This window comes from Gopherus evgoodei, chromosome 8 (assembly GCF_007399415.2).
Source record: "Gopherus evgoodei ecotype Sinaloan lineage chromosome 8, rGopEvg1_v1.p, whole genome shotgun sequence".
NCBI classification, from domain to species: Eukaryota; Metazoa; Chordata; order Testudines; family Testudinidae; genus Gopherus; species Gopherus evgoodei.
In genome coordinates, this window is record NC_044329.1 from 96,429,036 (window position 1) to 96,446,321 (window position 17,286).

General features: G+C 40.1%; 1 protein-coding gene across 1 annotated transcript in view; it reads left to right on the forward strand.

Annotated features, from left to right (window-relative positions):
* The first annotated feature begins 2,722 nt into the window (after nt 1-2,722).
* TM2D1 (TM2 domain containing 1) overlaps nt 2,723-17,286 on the forward strand; it is a 34,334-nt gene continuing 19,770 nt past the window's right edge. Inside the window, 5 exon segments of the mRNA XM_030571514.1 lie at nt 2,723-3,081; nt 5,286-5,359; nt 8,757-8,773; nt 8,775-8,866; nt 13,164-13,255. Coding sequence (XP_030427374.1) covers nt 2,924-3,081; nt 5,286-5,359; nt 8,757-8,773; nt 8,775-8,866; nt 13,164-13,255 — 433 coding nt within the window. The 5' untranslated portion in view covers nt 2,723-2,923.

Consider the following 17,286-nt stretch of genomic DNA (forward strand, 5'->3'; position numbering starts at 1 on the left):
GTTGCCATTTGGAATTCAGGGGTTCACTGACTGTAACGGGGTGACCAGATGTCCCGATTTTATAGGGACAGTCCCGATTTTGGGAGCTTTTTCTTATATAGGCACTTATTACTCCCTACCCCCTGTCCTGATTTTTACTCTTGCTATCTGGTCACTCTAGATTGTAATAAAAGGAAATAGAAAGAGGACATAAAGCCAAGCAAAAAATTCAAAAGATTTTAGGCTGGTGATGTGTTTGACAAAGAACTTTCTGATGCCTATAAACATAGTCCATAAAAATTGGATGGAAAGAAAATGTAGTTTTAGAAGAGGCTGTTGGAAATGGTCAATCAGATCTTCATAGTGCAACAAATCAGTGGCTAGCTAGTATTTCATGTCTGTCGTTACCTAAAAACTGCAGTTGCCTGGAACTTCATAACAGCAACACAGTTAGTACTCACCTTGTCCTGCTTTAAAGGCACTAGCTCCTACCACTTCAACTAAAGAGGACCAGCCATTAGCCATCAGCAGCACTGGGACTTGAAAACACAGTTGAGTCGTTCTGATACTAGATGAGAGAACAGTGGCACACAAACATACTATATTATTATTATTGTTTGTATTATGTTAGTGCCTACTCTCCAGTTGTACTGTGTTCCAAATAAAATTTTAAAAATCCAAAATCGACTATTTACATTATTTGTGGTTCAAAAATTGATCTGTAGTTCTTTGACATTCACAAAAATTCTCTTGTTAGCAAAGAGGCAAGGACAGGCAGAAACAAGCAAGTATTACCATTCATCTTGGATGGTAAATAATCTCAAAGGATAAAAATTTGACCCCCATTATAAAACTAAACTGTTTTCAGAGGTGCTGACTGATAACTGAAGGCATGACTTGTTTTCTTCAACACTGTAAGAGATAAACTCTAGATATATGAAATAAACTAAAAAAGAGAACAAGGTAGGTAATATGATGTTTTTATTTGAACTATTTTGTAATAATTCTTTGCATTTCTATAGCACCTTTATCCAATTCAGCAGCTGAAAACTAACGCTGCACCAATATGACATCGTTTGAAACAGCAAGACTCTTTTTACAGTAGTGAAATAGATCAACAATGGGGATTTGGACAGGTGCAGGTACATTGGTGCAAGATTCCCCAGTGTATAGATAACCTCTGTATTTATAAAATTTGTGAAGTACTCTGTGATCCTTGGATAGAAAAATGATGGCTAGAGATGACCCTGTTGGGATTTGGAATTTGTGGTTTCAGGGAGCCTGATGTCATTTCCACACTACAGTTTTTCTAATGTTAAGAAACTGTTTTTAACACAGATTTCAATGAGTTTGGTTAAGCACATGTCGTTTTGCCATTGTGGATTGGACATAACTGCATTGTAAACCACATTTGGAGTCTGGGTTATTGTTTAATCTGTATTTGCAGATGTTGATTTTAAATTCTTTTGAAAAAAATTGTATGGTGGGAAAAACTAGTCTAGACAGGGCCTAGGTATTATGAGTTTAATGTGTTTGTCATTTATAGTGATCAATAGGCATCATTAGTTTTTTCTTTAACATTTTGAAAAGTGGAACACAATTTTGTACCTTTTTTATAATACTTGGCTGTAGGATAAAAATGTTGTATCTTGTGGGTGTGTCAGAACCAACTATAACCTGCCTGACCTGTCATAGCACTAAAATGTCTAGCGGCATTTTATTTGTCCTGGTAAAATAAGAATGGCTATACTGGGTCAAACCAAAGGTCCATCTAGTCCAGTATCCTGTCTTCTGACAATGGCCAATTCCACGTACCCCAGAGGGAATGAACAGAACAGGTAATCATCAAGTGATCCATCCCCTGTCACACATTCCCAGCTTCTGGCAAAAAGCAGCTAGGGACACCATCCCTGCCCATCCTGGCTAATAGCCACTGATGGACCTATCCTCCAGAATTTATCTAGTTCTTTTTTGAACCTTGTTTTAGTCTTGATGATTGTGCTTAAAATTACCCGCAGTGTCCAGGAACTTCTCTCCCACCAATGAGCAATGTTTGGGTTGGAGGAAAATATGAGGCAGATAACACTTTTTGCTCCTCCCCCATCCACAATCCCACCAAAAATTGGAGACTTTAAAAAAAAATGACATTCTAAAAACAAACCTCTACAATAATAATCAATCACACTGGTGGGTTTGTTTTTTGTTTGTTTTTTGGCCTGCTCTCCAGTTGGTTGGTTTTCTCTGCCTCTTCCCCCTGTATGTGATTTCCCCCACTCACATATTTGTGTCTGAAGAGCCCATTAAAAGAATGGAGAGAAAAACTAGCAGAGGGGAACTTCGTGTTCTCTCTCTGCTAGTCCCTGGCCTGTTGCCAGATGTGGATGCAAACCCACCTCCAGACTGCATCTGGAACACAGCACCTTAGCCTCCTTGGCCAGCCTGACAGCTCGTCCCTGTGGGAAGGAAGGAATTAACCTCCCTCCTGTTCCCAGCCCCATTCCTTCTCATTCTCCCAGTCCCAACCTTTGTCCCAGCCCCTTCTCCCTCTCCAGCCTCTCCTCTCCCTTGTTCTTCCTCCAGCCTTCACTCCTCAGCTCACACCCCTGCCCACCCTTCCATGTTCCCACAATGCAAAGCGCTTGCAGCCACGGCAGCCGAGCTTCCTAACCATAGAGAGCAGGGGACTTCTTGAGTGAGGGCAACCGAGCTGCCTATACTTTAAATACAATGGGGAGGCGGTGGCCATCTTGACTAGGGGCAGTCTGACTTCCACCGGTAGAGGAAGCAGAGGAGGCTCAGCAAAGGGCACGGTTTGCCTTCAGCGCGATTGACAATATGCGGCAGCCATCTTTGGTGTGGGCAAAGCACCCAGTTGCACACTGAGCCGTCCTTTCCCGCGAGGCTGCCCAAGGCTGAGGCCGTGGCGGCGGCCGGCTTGGTTTCCATGATGATAGCCGCCCGGCCGAGGCGACGGCTACTGCTGCTGAGGAGGCGTCAAGCGGCGGCCCGGTTGCTGGGCGTCCTGTGGCTAGCGTGTGTCGCCGCGGAGGGCGTTGCCGGCGGGGAGCCCCCGCTCAAGTGCGACGAGCTGAGGCTGGGGCAATATCCTGAGTCTGGCTGGAGGTTACCGTGGTGACGCCTGGTCTGTCTCTCTGGGGCTGCTCCCGCCTGTCCCAGGGCCAGCCCCTGGTGCTCCTGTCAAAGGGGGTCTGGCGAGGCTGGTTAGTGTCCCCCGATCCCATGGGATGCCCCCCCCCCCGGCTCGTCAGGCCACTCTGAGGTAACCGCAGCTGCGATCAGCCTCCGTGCTGGGTGTGAGAGGTGCAAGGTCTTTGCCTGGGATGGTTTGGGGGGGTCTCTTCTTCCTGCTCCCATAGTAGTGAAATTTCTGAGGTGCTCGATAGTGACAGTAGCTGAGGAGAGTGACTGAGCTGGTTAACCGGGAAGTGAGGGATTCTTTCCTGGGGTTTGTGTGGTTGGGGGGGAGGGGTCTCCCTTTTGTTTTATTAGTGTTCAAATCACCAGGAGCTGGTTCTGTAGGACATAATTCATTTGCAAAATTTGGGAGGAAAGGGATCAGCCTGTAGTTTTGAATCTGCAGACTGCGGTAGGTAGAAATATGGGGGTGACATATTCCGTTGGGAAGCTATTGACTGTTTAAAGGGGTCACATCGGGCTCCCCCTTCTCCCTCCAATAAATTAATTGTTGATAGTTTTTGATAGTTGCTGACATTAATGGAGATCAAAAGTGGAAGGTAAGCAAGGAAAAGTTGACTTCCCATCCTGCTTTATTTGGCCCTTGGAGTTCAGTAATAGTAGGAAATTTTACAATTCAGTCCCTGTTCAAGATTAGCCTGGTGCAGATGTGTGGCAGTTTATGATTTTCAAATGATCAATTTACATTCTGTTGGTGTTTGATAGGTGGAATCTCTTTTTAACCAAATACTTGACAGCAAATCAGTCATCAGCTGATAGACTGCTGGTGTGCATTGACACTCATCCTAAAAAGCAAGGAAATAAATGCTGGTTCTGAGGTGCTCGATTTCCCTCTTTTAATAAAGAAGGCTTTTTTACTCTTCTTATAAGAGTTAACCACTTATATTTCCTTCAGGTGTTATTAGTAACAGCACTCAAACGTGCAGCCTAGGGAAGTGTGTTTCTGTATTACAGTAACTCCTCACTTAAAGTCGTCCCCATTAACGTTGTTTTGTTGTTGCTGACCAATTAGGGAACATGCTTGTTTAAAGTTGTGCAATGTTCCCTTCGAATGTTGTTTGGAAGCTTTCTGCTTTGTCCACTGCTTGCAGGAAGAGCAGCCCATTGCAGCTAGCTGGTGGGGGCTTGTAACCAGGGTGGACTGGCAGCCCCCTATCAGCTCCCCACTCTCCTAAGTTCCCTGTGCAGCAGCCACCCAGCAGGCTATCAGTTGCCAGCAGTTCAGCCCTCTGCCTTGGAGCTGTTCCCAGAGACTCCTGTTAGCTGTGCCAGGGGAAAGGAGGGGGCATAATGTCAGGGTGTCCCCCTGCTCCTGCACCCCGCTTACCCTTCTCCATATAGAGCAGGGAGGGAACACAGACGGAGAGAGAGACATAGAGAGCTTGGGGTAGCAGCTGCTGTCTCAACTTCCTGATCCACTTAAAAAGACAATGCACTTAAGAGTGGGTCAGGTTACTTAAAGGGCAGTGTGCATCTCTCTCTGCCACACACAACTTGTGTGTCTGTCTCCCCTCCTTGTGTTTGTGCTGCCTTGTGTGAGAGGCTACATTAACAGGCCCTTGAGAGCTCAGCTGAGTGCTAGTTCATCATTTAGCAGTAAGGCATTCCCTGAGAAATATCCCTCCCTCTTCTACCCTCTAACTTCACCACCTCAACCAAGCTTCACAATCATCATAGCTGTGAACAGCATTAAATTGTTTGTTTAAAACGTATACTGTGTGTATATCTATATAATATATAGTTTTTTGTCTGGTGAAAAAATTTCCCTGGAACCTAAAACACCCCCCCCCATTTACATTAACTCTTATGGGGAAATTGGATTCGTTTAACATCGTTTCACTTAAAGTTGCATTTTTCAGGAACATAACTACAACATTAAGCGAGGAGTTACTGTATAGCAAAGCAACAGCTCTGCTATAGTTAAGATTCAGAGTAGTTACTGTTTATTTTCAGTGCTGTATGAGACTAGGGAAGAAAACTGACTAAACTGAGAGCTCTCAAATCCTAGGTGGGTGAAGAGGGTGTAGTACATTGAGTTACAGAACACTTAGAGTTTGGTACAAAAAATGGTTTTCCTTAATTATATGAACATATATTTGTGAAGATCCCAAAATAGACAATAGCACACAAGAACCACTGAATTGTACAAATCACACAGCAAACGGTAAGGCTTTCAGAAGTATAATTACATTCTGTCAAAGGAATTTATCAAGGAACGTGTTCAAATCATGCCCTTGTAGATCTGCAACTTCGTTATTTTGAAATGTAATGAAATATTATTACTGAATTATTTTGTATGCAGTTCCATTGAAAGTATAGAGAACCTGTATGGGTTTATTTTATTTTCAGTAGAGTGTTAAATAAAATGCTTAAACACTGGCAGAAATCAGCAGAGCCAGTCCAGTAGTTTGTTTAGTGTTTGGGTTGGTTTGGTTTTTTTGGGGGTGTGTGGGAGTTGGTTGGTTTCTGTAGATCTCCTTGACTTGGGATGTATACTCTCTAGGTTTCTACCTTTCATAAAAATTAAAACAAATGACCCCTCCCCCCTTAGATTTAGTATATTTTCTAAAAGAACAAACTTCAAATAGAACCGCTTTGAAGACCTTCATGTTCTTCAGTGAGCACTCAACTGCAGGAGACTTTTGATGTTATTAAGCTATCTTTTTCTTGAGGTGACAAATATGTGTGTGTTGCGTTAAATTACCTGGTAGTCACCTGAGTGTCACCGGTAAAAATTCTTAAATTAGTGACTCATTTCACATAGAATAGTGTTCATCTTGTAAGATGTTCTCAGACTGAGTGAAGTAGTGGACTCTGACAGTTATAGACCTGGGCAAATAATGCAAAAAATGTTCTGGGAGCACTCAAATTTAAAACTGAACACACTTTCTATGTACCCCTCTGGCATTCATTTTCCACAAATATTTGAGTGATAATTTTACTAACTCAGATGGCCACAGAAAGCTAATTTCAAGCTTACATTGTGAGCATTCACAGATATAGTATTAAATATTGAGGTGGAAGAGAATTTCTCATTACAGCAGAGGCAATTCTTGATCTGTAAAAGCAGCAAAGAATCCTGTGCCACCTTATAGACTAACAGACGTTTTGGAGCATGAGCTTTCGTGGGTGAATACCCTCTTCCTCAGATGCATGTAGTGGAAATTTCCAGGGGCAGGTATATATAGCTAGCAAGCAAGCTAGAGATAACGAGTCAGTTCAATCAGGGAGGATTAGTTAGCTCTTGGGACTAAGAGGGACCAGACGTCAATCCAGGCTCTCCAAATCTTTCTGAATCAGTCTCTCATGTTTCAGACTTATACCAGCAATGCCCCTCTGCTATGTACATCGGCCAAACTGGACAGTCTCTACGGAAAAGGATAAATGGACACAAATCAGACATTAGGAATGGCAATATACAAAAACCTGTAGGAGAGCACTTCAACCTCCCTGGCCACACTATAGCAGACTTTAAGGTAGCCATCCTGCAGCAAAAAAACTTCAGGACCAGACTTCAAAGAGAAACTGCTGAGCTTCAGTTCATCTGCAAATTTGACACCATCAGCTCAGGATTGAACAAAGACTGTGAATGGCTTGCCAACTACGGAACCAGTTTCTCCTCTCTTGGTTTTCACACCTCAACTGCTAGAACAGAGCTCATCCTTCCTTATTGAACTGACCTCATTATCTCTAGCTTGCTTGCTAGCATATATACCTGTCCCTGGAAATTTCCACTACATGAATCTGAGGAAGTGGGTATTCACGCCACGAAAGCTCATGCTCCAAAACGTCTGTTAGCTATAGAGGCTGCCACAGGATTCTATTGCTGCTTTTACAGATCCAGACTAACACAGCTACTCCTCTAATTCTTGATCTGAGCCCTGGCATACAGGAAACAAACTGGAAATAAAGAATTCTGCAAACCTGATTATCTTCTCTGCTCTGAGAGCGTCCATGCTCCAAGTGCTCCTTCAAGCCCTGCTCCTGATTATAAGAGTGAACAGAAACCATACTATATGACTTGATACCTGTCACAACTAACAATTTATTGCATAATTTGCAGCTAATTCAGAGTAAATTTGAACAGCAAAGAAACTCCAGAAAGTTATTATAAGCTCAGACATTAAGTTAACAGATTATTTTTGTATTAATTTTAAATTAATTCCCAAGTAAATTATTCTTTATGAATTATTTGCTCAGCTCTAGGCAGTTTTAAGAAAATCTCAGACTATTACATGCTCCCTTTTTCTTCTAAATGGACCTTGCAACATCTGTTGTCTCTTCCTCCAGAGTGGCATCTCAATAAAAAGTTAATCCATATATGGCCATATAATCTAATCACATTGGGGTTGCCAGAACCTCCAGACCCTATTCTGAAATACCATTTTAGCCCCCACCAATCCTGTGAACACAGATGTTTAACTTCAATATATGAATAATCCACTGAGTTGCAGGATTGGAGCCTTAGTAATGTCAACATTTTGGATGATAATCTATGGTTTTTACCATTTTAATAAATTACTGCCCTGTTCTTTAAGTAGATCAGAAAACAACCTTTAACCTCTTTGTTCTTAAACAGAAACACAACTTTGTATCTACCTACCAACCTATGGGATTTATATGGCCCCAATCACGATAGTATGTGAGTGCCTCCCATCTTTAATGTATTTATCTTCATAACACCCATGTGAGATAACAGTATTACTCTATCTCCATTTTACAGACAAGAAACTGAGGCACTGACATGCATCAAAACATCATTTTTTCTAATTCTTAACCTTAGCAGTTATCACTTAAAATAAGAAAAACAGTATTTCTCTCTAGTTTGATGAGAAACTGGCCAAATAAAATGCACTCGAGCAATTAGAATGCTTTACCATAGAGAGAAAAAATATTTAAGTTGACTGTGCTGGTTTCTGCCATTCCCACAGTAAAATGAATACTTGAAGGATCTAGAAATTGTAACATTTAGGTGAGTCTGATTTGTTGTTTGCTTAACATTTATTCGGGGGAGGAAATTAATGCAAGACAGGTTATAGTATCTATTCAAAAACCCAGTCATCAGTCACACAGAGCAGTGTATTATATTGGGTATCCGCACTTCCATACGCATCGCGTTTCTAATCTGCTGGGGGTGCTCCGCCCAGGCCCTGCTCCCACTCCACCCCTTAGCCCACCCTGCTTCTTCCCACCCCTGTTCCACCCCTTCCCCACCCAGTTCTGCCCCCTTCCCCGAGTATTCTGTGCCCTCATTTCCCCCCGCCATGCTGCTGCCTCCGCGAAACACTCATCTGCTGCAGGAAATAGGGAGAGGGGAGGCGCTGCCCTGCAGGCCAGCTGGTGGGCAGGAGACACGGGGGAGGGGGCGGTTCTGGTAGAGGGGCTGCTTTTTGCCGTCGGTGCTCCAGCTCCGGCGTACCCATGGAGTTGGCTCCTATGTGCACTTCAATGGACAGGTAGAACTTATCATTTCTTCCACTCTGCGTTTTTGGAATCTCAATGTGCAGCATGGTGTATGGCCTGTTATAGCTCAATTTAAATAATCTACATTGTGTCCTCAGTCCCATGTCGTCCAGCAACCAAATATTACTTGTAAGGATCACAGTGGCAATGAAAACAACTTAACTGGAAAGGAAGTTGGATTTTACAAACCTATTGCATGTCGTAATGTGTAAGTGAATTATTGTGCTTTGTTATATGTTTGCCTAAGTTTTATGTTACTAATTTTAAATGGTGTAGCATGTGTTGGCAAGAGGGAGGAGGTAAAAGGGAAAGAGATGAATCTACTTTGTTTCAGTATATTAGGTGAGAGGAATTAGTTATTAGAAACATTGCATCACAATGTTAAGTTAACTAGCATGGAACTTGAGAGATGTTCTAAACAAAGCTGTATATTGCTTAAAGGCAAAATGTATAATTATGTAAGCAAATCTACCTGTGTGCTAGATTTTTTTTTCTTTGCTATTGCTTCTGAAGGTATCTACACTGCAGTCAAAGGTGTGATTTGCAGATCTGGTAGGCATACGCATGCTAGATTTAAATTATCTAATACACTGTAAATAGCAGTGAAGACGCAGAGTAGCATGGGCTTCAGCGCAAGCTAGTAATGTAAGTGCATACCCAAGAGTACAGAGCAGGCTTGTACAGCCCACTCTAAAATACGTGGGACTGTGTCTTTATTGCTGTTTTTAGCATCCCAATAGATTAAAACTAGTGCAGGCATGCCTACCTGTGATGCAGATCACACCTTTGATTGCAGCGTAGACATAGCGTAAGCCTTGGTTCTGTTAATAGCTACTCTGCTGAGCGATTGTCCTGAAACAGAAATGCTTCTTGTCATGGAAAATGTGATCTTTAGGAGGACTGAAATCTTGTTCCAGCAGTCCTAAATATCCATGTTAGAGGAACCAATTCTCACCTCTTCTCTTGAGTGACTTGATGTCTGCAACACACATTTTTCATTCTAAAGGGCCTGTAGTCAGTTGAGATGACTCAGCTGACTTAGTTCTACATACAGATTGTGAACAGTGCAGAGTGTTGTCTGGATTCTTTCTAAGCACTGCAATTATATTTTTACTCTTCAGTATTGAACAGTTAAAGATGACAGTACACTTATCAATGTTCTTTGTTTCTCCTCTTACTGGAATCCTGGAGGACTTTTCTTTAAAAAGTTGGTCTTTTTTTGTTGTCCAGCTGCAGCTCTTAGGAAATTGTAGCTCCAGCAATCCTAGCTGAACTTTGCCTACATCACTAGTGGGAAAGCCGTTCCCTCCAACTGATATTCTTATTATTTCAATTAGTTTGCTTGTCTCAGCCACCTTCTTGTGAAATGTTGTGTAGTGTAGCTCAGCCAGTTCCACCACTAATTTGTCTATACTTATTTTGCTGGACAGTCTAAACTCAACACACCGAAGGCTACCATATTATTTTAGCAAGCCACAGTGAACGGTTAGCTTAGTAATTGTGACCACCACTTTCTATAAGAATTATTTGCTCTCTGCCACATCTGTGATGAAAGCCAGAGAACAAGATGAAATCTAGCGTAATGCAGTAGAATTTGCCTTCTCCTCCCTAATTGGAATATAAAGCAATTCCTAGGGTGGTTTTCCACCTTGTTAGATTTTCTGAATTAATATTATTCCCAGTATTGTGCTTGTTAAATTTTATTGGTTCACAACTGGGAACTAAAAATTCAAGACATGAAATTGGAACAGCCCTCCTGTGCTACCTCTCAGGTAGGCACTAAAAGCAGTATTCTTTCCATGATTACTTAAAGAAATTTCCCTAGCTTCACCATTCCCATGACTATTATACAGGAAAGCAGCTTTTAGCTGAGTTGTTTAAAACTCTTGTAAATTTCAGCTGTGGCTACAGGCAGAGTTTTGCATGCACTCCTTGAAAAATGTCACAAAGCATGTAGTGTGCTGTCATTTCTAGGAAGAGTAAATTCTTTAATATTTCCCAACTTCATAGGTGTAACAAGTTGTCCAGTCTATATACAGGTAGTTATAATGAATATCTGCATAGTTAAAACCATTACCAGTCTGTTATAAGGCCATTTTTATCCCTGAAGTACATGGTAAAATTATTCTACACAGGTATCCTCATATTTGATATTACAACAGTAAACCTACCCATCACTCCAGGTGCTTTCTGAGCTTTTTCAATGCCTCGTTTGAGTTTTGTTGGAGAATTTGACTGTCCTCTTCTAGAAAGAAGTGAATGGAATTAAAACAAGAAAATTGTATCAGAAATAACTTTTTAAAGTAATGGAATTCTCATATTGATATTTATATAACATTTGTCACTTTCAAACTGCAAACATCAGTGAGTTCTCTGAAGCAGTTAAGTATTGTTAGACCTTAAAGATGGGCGTTGGTGGAGAACCGGAGGTTGTGCCTTGCTCAAGGCCACAATTTAGGACTTGTCCTACACGTGTTTAGTCTGCACAAGAGGCATGTACATTTAATCCACACTAGCATGTTGTCCACTAACTGGCCCGTGTGACCTTGCTGGAATGCACTAAAAGTTCAATAGTATCTACTAATCTAGTCCATTTCAAACAGTACTACATGAATGTGCACTAGGGAATTTTAGTGCATGCCAGCAGGGTCCACACAAGCCAGTTAGTGCATGATATGCTAGAGTGGGCTAAAATTTTACAGCCCTCTGGTACAGACTAAAGCACCCTGTAGACAAAGCCTAAGTAGCAGATCAATTAATAGAACTCAGAGCGAGAGTCTCAACAGTATGTCAGTCCACTGGATAGAGCTATCGTCTCTGTGTTGGCTGTTGAATAAAGTTGATACAGTTGCCTAGGTGTACATGTAAACAGGCATACTTTGAACAAGTGACTTCCACAGTATCTCAAAGAAAAGCCTGTGAACTCTGCATTTGAGTGCTCCACCAAGAAAGGTTGGGAGTCTTTCCTTGATTGCTCCCATATGAAAGGGTTGTTTCCAGATCCAGTGCTCTAAATTGGCATGGGCATGTTCTTCTCTGCATAATGTATGTAGGCCCTGCCATGCTTAACTTTAGGCACTATGAGTTCTGTAAGAGTCAGTGAAATTACTTGGGAAATGGGAAACATGGGTGTAAGTCTTTGGAGAACTGATAAAAGACACTAGAAGATGAAATCAAATGGTGTGATCTTTAAGAACAGCACTTGCTCATTATGGATGGAAGAGGATAACAGAAAGGAAGTTTTTTTAATGTGAAATAGGAGGGGAATGTAGATGTGGAAGGAGTAAAGATCTCAGTAGTGGGGTCAGTAAAGCCAAATAATAAAAATGTAAATATTTATTAAAGGCATTTGCACCCCTTCTTGGCCACTGCCTTTGTGAAAATGAATATTTTTATTCAGGTATGTATCGAAGACTTTATTTTAGCCACTTTCACTAGTTGCTGATACTTGGCCATGCAAATGTCAGAAGAGTGAACTGTTGCATATTTTCAGGTTCTAATAACACTTGGTTCTGTTGCCTCTTTCCAAGGCTGGTATTTCCCAAATGTGGCAATGGATGGCTCTGGGATTGTTAAGAGGAACAGCATCTCTAGGTTCACTGATTAGCACTAAGCTCACTTCAAAAGTGACTGAAAGTTACCAGTGGGCATGTCCACATCACTACAACAGTTGATACTAGGTAGCACTCTTTTTGGCAATCTCAGAAGAGAGTCCAGGAAGCCTTTCACTTCTGCTTGTGCCATATCTGTGTGAATAACTAAAGGGCTTCCTCCATCTTTAGTAATTTTGACATCTTTTACCAGAAATACATTTTTGTGCAGCCAACTTCTTTGTTCATTTGTGATAGATGAATCTAAAAATAAATATATCCTTATCTTAAATACTTCTCCTTTCTTATCTAACCCTTTCCTCATCCGAGGCTGCTCCCACAACTTTCACCAATAGGCCAATGCAGACTTCTTCCTCAGATCTCATCCATGAATGTTTACCTTAGCTGATACCTCATCTGGCCCAGGACACTTCCTGTTTCACTGCTTGGCCCTGGAACTGACCCTGCCAGGCAAATCTGGTGCAACTCTGGGCTTTTCAATCAATTGTGCCTCAGAATGCACAAGTGGATAGGAAATACTCTAGAAAGCTAGGATTGTGTCAACAGCTGGCTCATGTCTTGTTTGAATGAGAATGATAATCCACCTTAAGAAAAAGGATGGAAGTTCTGCTGGAGCCCAAGTACACTCTTGAGGTCCACGTTACAGTGGATGTCTACACAGATAATAGTATTATACTAGTCTTTAATGTTGAATTATGGAAGACTAAGTTAAAATTGTGTAAGCTATCTCATAGAACTGGAAGGGACCTCGAAAGCTAAACAGCACAAGTCTTCTCTTTCATAAAAGTTAGCTTAATAGGCAATTGACTGTCATTTCTAATTTAATTATTCAGAATGTACACAACTTAATATCTTGTTTCAACCACAGTCATCTTTACTTGTGTCTTTTGGCAGAAATGGTTACTCATACAAAGTGGCAGTGGCTCTGTCTTTATTTCTTGGATGGTTGGGAGCAGATAGATTTTATCTTGGGTATCCTGCCTTAGGTGAGTTTTTTTTTCTTGTTTTGATTTTAAATAATAAAATGTTAATTCTGTATGACTGCAGTTTACACGCATACTTATGTCTTAATACTGACCTCTGATTCTCAGTGTTTTCAAATCTACTAACTAGTGTATTTATTTCACTTTAAAAGCAAAGCCTTTTGCAATGACCATGTCCATGTTTTAGCTGTTTAGAATGGCTCTGTGGCCAAATCCCGACCTGATTTAAGAGGACATAACTCCTCTTGAACTTAGTAGTGACAAAGGGGAGGCTGTAGTTCAGGGGATAGGACATGTGATTGAGAGTCAGCAAGCCTATGTTCTGTTCTCAGCTTTGCCCTTCTATTGTATGAATTTGCACTAATCACTTAACCTTTCTGAGTCGTATTCCCTCTGTTGTGGAATTGTTTGAGATCTGTTGATGAAAAAATATATGTTATGGTTAAGCATTAATTACAGGAATTGAGCTTGCTTACCCCAGGACTGACTTTGGACAATGCTGTCGAGAGAGTGAGTATGGCCTCCGCTCTTTTGTCTTCATGATGGGGATCCCTGGATAACAGTCCAAGTGCCTGTGACTAAAAAGGTGATCTGGGTAGTGTAATGATTTCAAGTTGTTTCAGTAAGTAATATTCTCATTACAAAAATGTATACTGAGAAAATTCAGCTGTCAAAACCCAAGAAATATCAGTTATAATAATAAATGTTCTTCAATTCTGTGCAGTCACTTAAAAAAAGCAGCTCTGAAAAGTTGCAGTAAACATTCCAATAAGAATCTTAACTGATACCTTATTTACTTTCACATAGTACAGGTTAACAATTTATATAACTTACAGCACGCTGTAAGAAATCAGTTTTATAAAGGCTATGAATCAGTTATTGGTATTCTAAGTATTACATATTTTATATAGTAGAAGATATACTGTAGGAAGATGTGTGTGACAGAAATGGAGCTGCTCTGTAATTTATGAATATTGTTTATGCTGACTGGTTGTGTGGATGTTTTCTGTGTGACTACGTTGGTTGAGTTCAGTAGAGAGCGAGAAGGAAAACCAGCAGAAAAGAAAAGAATTGTTCAAGATAAGCCACTTTCCCTGAACGCTCAAGGGCTGTTGAGAGACTGTGCTGGAAAAGGCCTGGGAACCAGAAGATCAAAAAACAGGGTTTAAAAGGAAGACTTTCACGAAGAGGGCAGTAGCTATTGGGGAGAGCAGGCTAACACACAGGACCTGCTGAGGAGTTGGAAGAATTTAGGCCATCAGGGAATATTAAGCCTTTGGGTAAGGTAGATGTGCTTGTAGGTTATTTTAAAATGCTTTGTTCCTACTATTAAAATAAACAAATATTTTAATTTTAAGTAGGCTTTTTGGTCACTGAATACCACTAGCCACAGAGTCCTGAAAGGAAGAACCGCAGGTGCCAAACCCATTTTGACCTGCTGGGAAAGCATTGTTGATACACAGTTTGGACCTTGGGCTACAGCACCCTAAGAGTCCAAGAACTGCAGAACTCCACCCTAGGAGACATATAGGCAGACTCTGTTACCTATAGGAGTGCACTCAGAGACCAGAAAAGGCAGAAGTGCTGCCAGCCCTGTAACCGTAATAATGTCTTATCTAAATACCTATTTTAAATTCAAAACAGTGCTTAGTGTCTAAATAACATAATTAATTGTCTGCAATTAGAATGTGTTTGAAATAGAACTTGATATATATTCTTGTAGTTCAGTGTAAGTCTTTTACTATATATTAGTGACGTGTGTGCTGAAGTGAGTTAAATGTCTTTGTGGATCTTGCACAATATAATGCTATATAAGCTATGTCTCAAGGGTCAGAGTTAAGATGAAATATCTGGTATGACTTTTCCTGTGTCTACGTTTAAGAGAATGTATGAATTTCTACAATGTCTTAGCTGATCATTTCCTTAAATTTTACTGTGTATGTTGTATAATCATTCTGGATATGTAACTTTTTAAATTAATAACTGTAGTGATCTTAGTTTCAGGTAGTATATTCTATTTCAAAATACATTGTTATAATCTTTTTATTTCTATGAAAATTACTAATATGTAAACTAATGTCTATTTGATTGTTGTGCCTTCCACTAAGATATTTAATTTCCCAACCAAAAAAGTTGCCACCTTTAGGTGAAATTAGTTAAGATACTGATTTTAGAAAATCTATTGTAAGAGTTTCATTCTTGCAGTCATTTCAGGTTATTTTAAATTACTTGTTTCTAACTTTTTTGAAGATATTCAAGGTGATTGCTTCCCACTGGTTTTGAAAACAAAGTACTAGAAATAGCCTGTAGATTTCTGGACATGTATCTAAACATGTATAGATAAGGATGCCATATCTAAATCTGCATGGCCAGATCCTAATTTTATATGTACAGAAACAAGTAAACATGAACAGAATCTCTCAGTGGTTTGAGCATTGGCCTGCTAAAACCAGGGTTGTGAGTTCAATCCTTGAGGGCCATTTAGGGATCTGGGGCAAAAATCTGTCTGGGGATTGGTCCTGCTTTGAGCAGGAGGTTGGACTAGATGACCTCCTGAGATTCCTTCTAACCCTGATATTCTATAATTCTAAGAACATGGGACCTGATCCTGCAAACACTTACTACTCAGGATGGTGCTTACTATTGTTAATTCTGTTTGAAGCTATTGGCTTTAATAGGACTTCCCACAGTGATAAAAGTTACCCCAGATAGTGTTTGCCAGATTTATTCACAGGATGAAGAAAATGATGATGACTTTTTAAGGTACACATAAATCCTATTCTGCTAGAACTACCTTCATTATATTGTAAGAAACTCTCTGTCTAAGTTTCATTAGTTTCTCAGTGTGTTACAAAAGTTGCCTTTTTTGTATGACTCTAGATTGCATGATGTGATGGACTGGTGAAGCTAAGTACACTAGTAGTGCTTCAACTGGGATCTTTGAGTTTCTGTCTGCTAAATATGAAGTGATGTTTTTCTAATCATGCTCTCTGTTCTGATGGATAATTCTGTGTTGACCTCTGTAGCCTTTTTTTCTGACATGCAATAATTAGCACATTTTTATTTTGCACATTTATATTTGCATAAAAAGATTAGCTCTTCTAAGATACTTTTTTTTTAGAGGCAATTGATAACTCTAGATGACCATTTTCTATGAAACAAATGTTTCAAAATACAAATATTTTCTTATTTTATCAGTTGGACTTAGAATAAGGATGTGTATTACTTTTAATGCAGATGTGTGAAACCTTGGCTTTGAATTCTTAAATGTATTACACTTAAATTACCAATCAGACCTGAAATATAAAACACAGATATTAGCCACAATTGAAATATTTGCAAGTTAAGCTCTTATAAAGCTTGGAAGCTGTTCCCTCTGAAAGGATGGAGAGGAATGATTCAAAATGAATACTGGGAACTAATCACACAACTTCTTGTAGAGAATTCTTGTGTTTTGTCAAACAAGGTACCTCTTAAATGTAATTTGCAAGAATTTAATATTTAGGAGCTGACCTGCAAAGCAGCAGGTCACCGTAAAAATTAGTTGTTGTTTTTCTTTTACCACGATATATATTGTTGTTGAATTCATATTTTGAAAACTGTCATTCATAGACTATCTTTATATGAAGCTGTATAGTGCTTACTGCTTTGTAAATGTGTTTATTTGGCACATTGCCTTTAAAGACAAGATACATGCATTTGCTCTGCATGGTACTTTAAAAGCTGGAGCACGCATCGATTTTCCTCACTGACCTTTCTACATACAACAGATATCATTTTTTAACAAGATGATATAAATCCTGACAATACAAAGGCAGACTATAAACTAGTTTTTCTTGCTTCAAGAAACTGTCAGAATAGGATGTCACAAAATAATAGTCTCCTATTGTTAGATAAATGATATGGCAAAGGCTTTCATGCTAAGGTATTTCCTCTTTAATTGAGTGAATATAATTCTCATGAAGATGGAGAAATAAAGCATTGGCGTTAGCCGGGCATTGTGAAAGCTTCCCTGTGCAGCCCCCTGCTGTTTC